We start from the raw sequence: 9,237 nt of genomic DNA, 5'->3' as shown, positions 1-9,237 counted from the left end.
AGAGAGAGAGAGAGACAGCAGACAGGCACTAAATATAACTCCACCACAACAAACAACTCAGACAGAGGAAACAAAAGTCAGTCAAACAGACTCAGCAGATGTTAACTGTCTCGCAGCACATTTGGTACTGTAGCACACAGCAGGGGCGAGGGAAGAAAAATATTCAGTTTGCATATGATAAAATCATCACCTTTACTGTCTCACATGTCTTAAAAGGGCATGAAGCTTGTGCTGCATGTTGAATGAGAATGTTTACTCAGTTAGAGCTAGAGTCATAGAGCTGGGCGATATGGAGAAAATCAGATATCACGATGTTCTTGACCAAATACCTTGATATTGATATTGCGGCGATATTCTATTGTTGACAACTGATGCTTTGACAAAATATCTTCACACTTAGATTTAAGATAAATAATCGTCAGTAATGTGAATATAATGACTAAGTAGGTAATAGCAAATAATAACAGGTGGAACAGTCTGGTAAGTTCAGAAAATTCCACTAATTTACCATAATGCAGCTTTTAAAACCAGGAAAAGACAATACTTATGTTATATCCCGATATCACAATATTCAAAATCAAAGACAATATCTAGTCTCATATCACGGTATTGATATATTATATTGTTATATTTATTATATTGCCCAGTCATAAAATGACACACATTTGCTGATTTTGCCCTTGTGCAGTGAGTCTTGTGACCAAGAGTCATGACAGAAAGCGACAGAAAAGAGACGCACCAAGATTTTACATATTGTTAGAATCACAAATATCAGTTTGAAGCAAGTTGAATATTGTTTTGTATTATCGAGGGAGGATATGATGATTTTCTCTAAATTTGCAGATGATAACGGGTCCAGCTCCTCGACTCCTCGGTCCTTGGCTGAACCAGAAGTTGTTCTGTCCCTTCATGGTAAACTCCGTTTCAAAGCTCTTATTTCTGATCCGAGGACCTAGGAGCCAGCATCGAGGAGTGATCATAGAGGAGCTTTAAGCAAAGACACACGAGAGCAGCCTTCCCGGAAGCCGTGCAGCTGAAGGAGTAGCTAACTCTACCCAGACATCTGACGAATTCAAGTGATGCTTCAGAAGAAAGGACGACTCATCCCTCTTTGCCTCTCTCCTCGCGTCTCTCCCGTGCCTCCTCGGTGGGAGGGACTAAGACGTGAGGAATGCAGGCAAGTGGAGGACTCGAGGAGGCAATTTAAGCAACATGAGATGCAGTTATGGAGTCAGTATGGCCGCATACACTTCTGCCTTGAATATTAATTTTGTCTCCTACGTTCACTTTAACTGAAGCCTATGCCGCTGAAAAATGTAAGCCCGTTTTTCTGTTGTGATCGCCCTCGTCTGGCCCAACTCTTGCAAACTTGCAGGTCACCTTTGTTCAACTTTTCTTTGGGTTGTTAAAAAGAAACAGCGTTAGGAAATGCCAATATCATTAATCTAGCGCTGTGTCATCACCTTGTTTTGTACAACACCACAATGCCAGATTACAAACTGCAGGATCACTCGCAGATGCTTCGCTCTGCTCAATATTTATTTATAACACACACATTTGAAGTGTCACACAGCATCCTTTTTCAAGGCTGAGTGTAAAGCAATTTTGTGGAACAGAAGGCGAATGCGCCTTTATGGTGACTAGGGCTGCAACTCATGGTTATTTTTTATTATTATTATTAATCTGACCATTATTTTCATTATAATGAATTAATCTCAACGTAATTGTGAGACTAACTGATACTGAAACAAATTAGTAGCATGATCTTCCTTTGAAAACAAGCTCTTTTGGCAGTAGCTCAGTCCGCAGGGAGTTGGGTTGGGAACTGGAGGGTCTCTGGTTCAAGTCCACATATGGACCAAAGTATGGTTGTGTACTGGTAGCTGGAGAGGTGCCAGTTCCCCTCCTGGGCACTGCCAAGGTGCCCTTGAGCAAGGCACTGAACCCCCAACTACTCGGAGCGTCTTTCCATGGGCAGCATCCTCTCTCTGACGTCTCTCCATTTAGTGCATGTGTACGTAGGTACTGAGCATGTGTTTGTAATTCAGGCCTGTGTGTAATGTGGGTAATAACAGAGTGTACATTTTTATTTCCTCTTGTGGGATTAATAAAGTATACATCATTATTATTATTACACCAGTCCTCATGATCTTAGGATGATGAGGACAGTATACGCTTATTAGTGCATACCTAATACAAAAAAAAAAAAAATTGATTTACCATTTCTGTCCGGAAAGCCATTTCTTTCTCCAGGTTTGACAAGTGTGAAAAGTGTCTGTCATTCTCAAACAGCTGTGAGAGATGATGCCTGCCCATAGGAGGAGAAATATGTGAGCCAAGAGCTGCATCCACAAGTAAACACAGCAGTGATGCATCGCATGAGTAGTAATAACAGGCTGTGAGAGCAACTCACCAGTGGAGATACCCAGTCAGAGCAGCTGTGGACAGAGAGAATCAACTTTAAGTGCTGCCAAAAAAATGCCTCTTTATGGTCCAGAAAGAAGCCATAAACACATGGGAGAAGGCGTATACAATGTTGTGGGTGGCTACGGTGGTGCATATTGAAGAGAAATCATGTTAATATTAGCTTGACCCTTGCCAGAAAACATGTTAATACGTGTGGAACTAACGTGTCACAAACGCAGAGAGGAACACGGACTACTTTAATGCTATTTAAATGAATAGCAACACTAGGTAGCTAACGCTGGTGAGCTGGCGTTCAGGTGAGATAACGTTAGCCAACTAATCAGCGGCGGAGATAACTTCATTTAGCGGATACGCTAATGCTAAGTTACAAGTAACGCTAGACTACGTTAGCAGCCGTTAGCTAGGAGGAGCTAGCTAGCTGGCTAACAGGTCCTAACTTACCGAGGAGAAGAGTGATTCCCAGCTTCACGGCTGCAGAGGGAGTTAGCCCAAGCTTGTGCGTGATACCCGAGAGACCGTTTGGATGAGAGCTGTTGAAAGCTTTGCCCTCCCTGCCTGGTCGCCTAACGTTACTTTTGCCAGGGGGCGAAACAAGCGGGCTCTTGTCGCGGTCAGTCTGGGTCGCTGGACTCTTCCCTGACTGTTTTCTGTTTTTAGCCATCATGATCTCAAGGAAGAGTCGAGGATAGGCGGTGAGGCACCGTTGAGGAAGAACCCGACGGGGTGCGAGCCAAGCAGCACCACAGTTGCTCGTATCTGCTCCTCGGATCTGCCCCTTTAGCTACCTGAGTGATGCTTTCACTGGTTCTTCGCTTCAGACACTCGTAGAAATCTTACGAAGCTTCGCCCCCTTCTGGCCGTTTAGCGCCCCTACAAAGAGCTTCTGGTGGTAACCATGACAACGCCAATAGACAGACGTATATAGAGTTGAGTAACGCTACAGGGTTTTATTAACGAGTAATAAAGTATGTAGCGTATGCCTCCTTGTACATTTTGTCAAATGTAGTGCACTAAAAAGTAGTCTACAATAGTTCCCTCTGAATTGTAGAGGAGTAAGTAGCCCTAAAAATGATCACAAAATGAAAATATTCACGATTTTGAATGCAGGCCTAATTCCACACTGTAGGCTACTAGGCTGGGGTGTAACCCCCCCTCAAAATAAAGATCTTTACAATGTTCCCAGTAGTGTACGCCAAATATATTTTCCATACGTCAATCATCACACACACACACACACACACACACACACACACACACACACACACACACACACACACACGCACACACGCACACACATACACACTGTAAAAATTAGCATTTTCTACAATAAAAGCAAAACAAACAAACAAGTAAACACACAAGAAAAACAGGCAAACAAGCAAACAATTGACAATGAAATCCCCATATGTGTCCCCTGTACTTTTACATTTTTGCAAATGTTTGACTCCATTAAATAATTCTCTTTGCTAAAAAAGTCTTTGCTATTGGCGCCTATATTTAACAATGAAGTAAGTAATACATCTTTTTTCTCAAACATAGTTTAGTAGCCAAGGCTGCTACACTTTCTGGCATATTTTATCATTATGATCAATTTGTGGGATTCAAATAGAAAACTTTTTTCTGGCGGGGGACCTCTCCCCTCATTTAAATGAGGCGATTATACCTACAGGATACTACTCATGACAAATCATTTAAACCCTAACCAGACCACAAATTGATGACACAGGCCTACTTTGTAACAAAGCTACTCTATAGCTACTGAACCGGTTCTAAACCTAAAATCTGCGGTAGCCTATTACCACTGGTAACATTGAACATTGCCGCAGATTAATAAATAATGCAAAGACAAAACATAAAATACCAGCAAGTTTGCATACAAACATATACAGCAAAGTCAAAGTCAAATCCATGGCTAAGCTCTTACCAAAAAGGCACTAATTAAATTAAATGCATGATCTATTAACCATAGAAGGAAAAGAAATATTCACTTTAACAGTATTAACGTTTATGGATATAACATTTGACTGTAAGTGTGAAAAGTTGTCCTTCATTCCAGTTGGTGACATGCGAGTCCCACCAGCATTAAGAAAACCAGTAGATGTCACTAACGTATCACAATCAGGGGTGTAGCACAAAATTCCTGGGCCCTGTAAAAAGGCATTTTCTATGAGCCCCCTCCACTTCCACAGCTATTCATTCTAGCATCTTTTTTTTCACATGAGGGCCCTGGGTGCTCAGTCCCCTTTTTAACCCCCAGTCCGACACCCCTGATCACATTGTATCTGCATCTTAAAATCTCTATCTAACGTTTTAAAATGCCTCTCATTACATGGGCTCTGGTTGTCTGGTGCAGGTTACTGTAGAAGTTTAGTTTACAACATTATTTAAAAGGGTTTACATGAGTTTCATACTCCCAAACCTTCAGATTTTTCTCCATATGGGTTTTCTCTTTTTACAACTTTTCTTTTGACAACAGCCACATTACAGCTGTAGCTTTTGCTTGGAACTCATTCTGCAGATCCCCAGGTGTTTTCATGAAAAATAGCAATTGAGGCTTCAGGCAAACAGACTAGCAGACTCTGTTATATGCAGGACCATTTGGAGTGAAACATGGCTGCAATAGTTTTTTATCTGGCGACAGAGACAGAAACATCAAGCAAGATGAGTTGATCTAATCTGTTTAGCTTGGAGAAGGAGAGAGAGATGGAGCAAGAGGGGGAACATAGCTTCTTCTGGCGGCCTTCTGGTGGTAACATCATGACAGCTTCCCTCAAACTGCATAACAAACACCCGCGATACTCTAGACGTTGATTCCCGCTCATGGTGACGCGGCGGGCCCGGGAGATGTATGTGGGTAAAAAAAGAAAAGGTAGGGGTGAGAAGTTTTTGGGAGATAGTGTGTTTGTTTTCTCCGCCGGCTCGGTACTGGAAGCCAAAAGCTGCATGTGGGAATCTGTGAGAATCAGCACAAAAAATGAGAGAAAGAAGATGGACATGGAGTCACAGCTGTCTGGGCAGAGATCTGGGCCGCCCAGGTGTTCCTCAGAGAAGGTTTTACTGACGTTACAAGAATGAGCATAGGGAAAGTAATACTTGTTTTGTGTCTTTGACTTTTGCACTTAATCTAGTCTAGACTCTAGGGGGTGACAGTAGCTCTGTCAGTAGGGAGTTGGGTTGGGAACAAGAAGGTCTCTGGTTCAAAACCCCATATGAACCAAAGTATAGTGGTGGACTGGTAGCTGGAGAGATGCCAGATCACCTCCTGGGCACTGCCAAGGTGCTCTTGAGCAAGGTACCAAACCCCCAACTGTTCAGAGAATCACCCTCACTCTGACATCTCTCCATTTAGTGCATGTATAGGAACTGAGCGTGTGTGTAATTCAGATCTCTGTGTAATAACAACAGAGTGAAAACATTGTAATTTCCCCATTATTATTAAACATTAGTCATATAGAGTTTATGCCCTTGTAAGCAAAGGACTGTCATTACTATACAGGTGTTTTAGAGTTTTAGCGAGTGTGGTTTGCTTAAATTTGTGTAAATGCTCATGTTTTGCATTGTTTTAGCCGATTTTGTTCGGATGTGATTTATTCAGTTGCATCAAAAATGCCTTACACGGGAAAAGACACCAAATACCATCGAGGATAAAAACACAATAAAGTCCAGAACTTATTTCTATTGTGGTCCTCAACACATAACATCGGGACAAGACAAACCACTTACAGAGTGTGTGATAATTAACGACATCACATAAAAACGTTTTTCTTAACTAAATACAAATAAAAACAGTAACTTGTTCTATTCCGCTACACTCTCTAGTAACCTGTCATTGATTCTCTTTTTAAAGGGGTTCATGCTGGAAATGACTTTAATTTAACTTGTTCCACTGAACTGCCTCTATATAGGCAAAGGCTCGTTTTGCCCAACACTGTCAATGTATATGGACACAGGTCTGGTATGCTGCCACGAGTATAAATATTGCATGTGTCCTTCACCTTAGTAATAAGACACGACAAAAAATATGGGACACCACCAACCAATATTACATGGATCATGGTCAGCCTTGGCATAATAACACAAGACTCAACAGGGAGCCAGTTGAACTAATTGGGATCTACCAATATGAGACAAATGGCCCAAGTTCAGAATTACTCTCATTAATTTATTCTGTGGTGTTTTCAGCCTCCCTTTACGTCTGTTTGTTAGGCCTTCAAACCAGGATGTACATGCAAATTTAAAAAGGTGGCCATGTTCCTGCCATCCAAGTTGTTTTCTAGGATGCAACCCAAGGTATTTTACTAACACTTTTGCACTGTTAACAGAAATGTTGATGAGATATGCGGTTTGGGCGTGTTATCATAAACGGAGATTAGTTTTTCTACTGGAACAAAAAAAAAAAAAAAAAAAAAAAAAAAAAAAAAAAAAAAATCGCTTTAGGCCAAAACTTCTCTTGAAACAAAAACGTAGCAATGTAAATGGCGCTTTAGTCATACGATGACTTTTAATTCATGGGATACTTCTGGTGCCGCTGGAAGTTCCTCCAGGTGGCCTCTCCTTTTGGGCCGGACTTTCCTCACCTTCCGCTTTCATTGTGTTGGCATTTTAAACTCGTCAGGTTGATTTCTGAGGACTATGGTCAACTGCTCCTCAGATCTCTGCAGGGTAAATCCAGACAGCTAGCTAGACTATCTGCCCAATCGGAGTTTTCTATTGCACATGGCATCTTTTGAATGTGCACATGCTCCACAAAAACAAGTTCCTTCGCGAGGCTATTTTGCAGCGGCACCGTGGCTGTGTCCAGAAATGCCAATAAGTCAGAGCACTATCCAGGATGTTGTGTGGACTAGCTAGACCTTCTTCCCCAGCGCTGTGGAGCTAGGTCTGGAAATGAAAGATGAACCCTTTTTTAAACGTAAATCCCTTAAAAAAGTGAATGTATTCTCACTCACTGTAACTCTCACTGTCTTGGTTCAGAAACTGTTATAATGCCTCATTATTGTCTCATTCTCATTCTCACTGCCCACACACATCTGACAGGATGCTTATTGTTACACCACCCTATAGAGTTGTTGTTGGAGTGCCGTGTGTGTGTGCTGTCCCCATTTTGTCTGTCCAAAGCCACGCCTGAAACCGCAAGCACATGTGGACATCACATGGGATAAAAACCCCTTCCCTGCAGTGTGCCACATCTCTCATCATCACCCCCAAATTTCCAACCCACCACAAAAGCCCCGTCCTCGTCCTCGCTCTCATGGTGGTGTTTTCTCAAACTCGTGGCCGATCCGGGGCTGGTGAAGCTGGACGAAATACAAGAACTGAGGCTGAGTTTGTCGTCAGTTATGTCAGGAACCCAGACGTGCCCTGGACGGTGTGGTGGTGAAGGACAAGCTATTGAAAACTGTTCGCTCAGCTTGCGATTACATTGAGGGAATTTGTTTTTACACCAAACACAGCATGGCAGAGGCATTGGCCGGGTGTGGGTGGGTACTGTGGGGAAGAGAAACCCTCTGTCCAAGACGAGGGTCAGCTGTGTTGCTTGAGGGACCTTCTGCTAATCAAAAACAGCGGTGTCAGCGAATTCTGTCCAATAAAAAATTAAACAATGACTTGGTTTAGTGGAATACAGTCACCTTTAGATGGACAGATCTTTAGATGTTCTTTTTTAACTACAGGATTGTATTCAGGTCTGTGGTTTCCCTGTCACATTGATATTTTTTGTTGTGTTGTGTGTTCTCAGACAAAAGCAAATATCTGATATTTGTTTTGTCATGTCATCCCGGCCACATCAATGTCACCTGATTCATTTCGGAGAATCTGAACTCTTGGGGAAAGAAGTACTGTAGGTGTGTGATCTGTCGGTGAGAATGCTGAGGTGTAAAACAGTTAGCAGTGTTTATGAGCTACAGTTTTCAGAGCGCTGAGGTCGTCTCTGTAATCTGCTGCACAGACAAGCAAATTCTGGCATGGACAGCGAGGGGACCCATGGACGGCAAAATAACCAAGGCACAGTGGGAAGACAGCTGTGTATGTATATTTTATTTAATGATGAACTACAATGGTTAGTATTTACAAAGTTGTATATATGGTGAACTAACCTCCTAGTTGTAATAATAGTGAAGAAATGGTTACACCGTGCACACAGTACACTCTCCTGTGCGTGTGTGTGTGTGTGTGTGATATCTGTATGAGGACCATTTTTTAGACTTCAGGGCCAAAGACATTTTAGTCAAGTTAGGACACTTTGTCTTCACCTCTTCAAAGGGTTGTTGTTTTAGAGGTTAAAGTTAGGTCAGTTTCAGGTTAAGCTTGTGGTAAAGATTGGTGTTGGACATGTAGAAGGGATGGTTAGGGTTAGAGGATAGAAGATGCACTGGGTCAAATAGACCTATTCCTATTCCTATACCACAGGAACCTTTCCAGGAACCTTTTTTAGGAACTCGGGAAGCTGTGTGTGAAACGCAGAAACAAGCAATGGATGAAATTCAAGATGCACTGGCTACAGTTGAGGTGTCTTCCAGCCCACTGGAGAAATTGTTAACCTATAATATAATCATGAATGTTCCAGTAGTTTTAAAAATGTTGCCTCATTGTGTTTAAATATACCAAATTAAAACCCTGTGTTAGCCTGGTTTGTTCCATGACCTCTGATATTTAGTGTTAAAATCATGCAGCCTCACACACACCACCAAGGGGTATAATCATTTATTTATAATGTTATCTAATTTGTTTTGCACAATAAATGGGATTGTGAAAGCCTGACCTATAAAAGTTGTTTGTAATATGTGTGTGTGTGTGTGTGTGTGTGTGTGT

At 42.0% G+C, this 9,237-nt stretch overlaps 1 protein-coding gene and 1 long non-coding RNA gene across 2 annotated transcripts in view; one reads left to right on the top strand and one right to left on the bottom strand.

The window, feature by feature from the left end:
• dpy19l1l (dpy-19-like 1, like (H. sapiens)) overlaps positions 1-3,305 on the bottom strand; it is a 26,175-nt gene extending 22,870 nt beyond the window's left edge. Inside the window, exons 1-3 of the mRNA XM_032517573.1 lie at positions 2,869-3,305; positions 2,414-2,438; positions 2,221-2,308 (exon numbers count right to left, since the gene is read on the bottom strand). Coding sequence (XP_032373464.1) covers positions 2,221-2,308; positions 2,414-2,438; positions 2,869-3,091 — 336 coding nt within the window. The 5' untranslated portion in view covers positions 3,092-3,305. The remainder of the gene's footprint in view (positions 1-2,220; positions 2,309-2,413; positions 2,439-2,868) is intronic.
• The window catches only part of LOC116690571 (uncharacterized), a 17,014-nt gene continuing 8,784 nt past the window's right edge, over positions 1,008-9,237 (top strand). The window contains exon 1 of the long non-coding RNA XR_004332292.1: positions 1,008-1,222. This is a non-coding gene — a long non-coding RNA (uncharacterized LOC116690571). The remainder of the gene's footprint in view (positions 1,223-9,237) is intronic.

Source organism: Etheostoma spectabile, chromosome 6, assembly GCF_008692095.1.
Source record: "Etheostoma spectabile isolate EspeVRDwgs_2016 chromosome 6, UIUC_Espe_1.0, whole genome shotgun sequence".
NCBI classification, from domain to species: Eukaryota; Metazoa; Chordata; class Actinopteri; order Perciformes; family Percidae; genus Etheostoma; species Etheostoma spectabile.
This window is presented reverse-complemented; position numbering and strand designations above follow the sequence as displayed.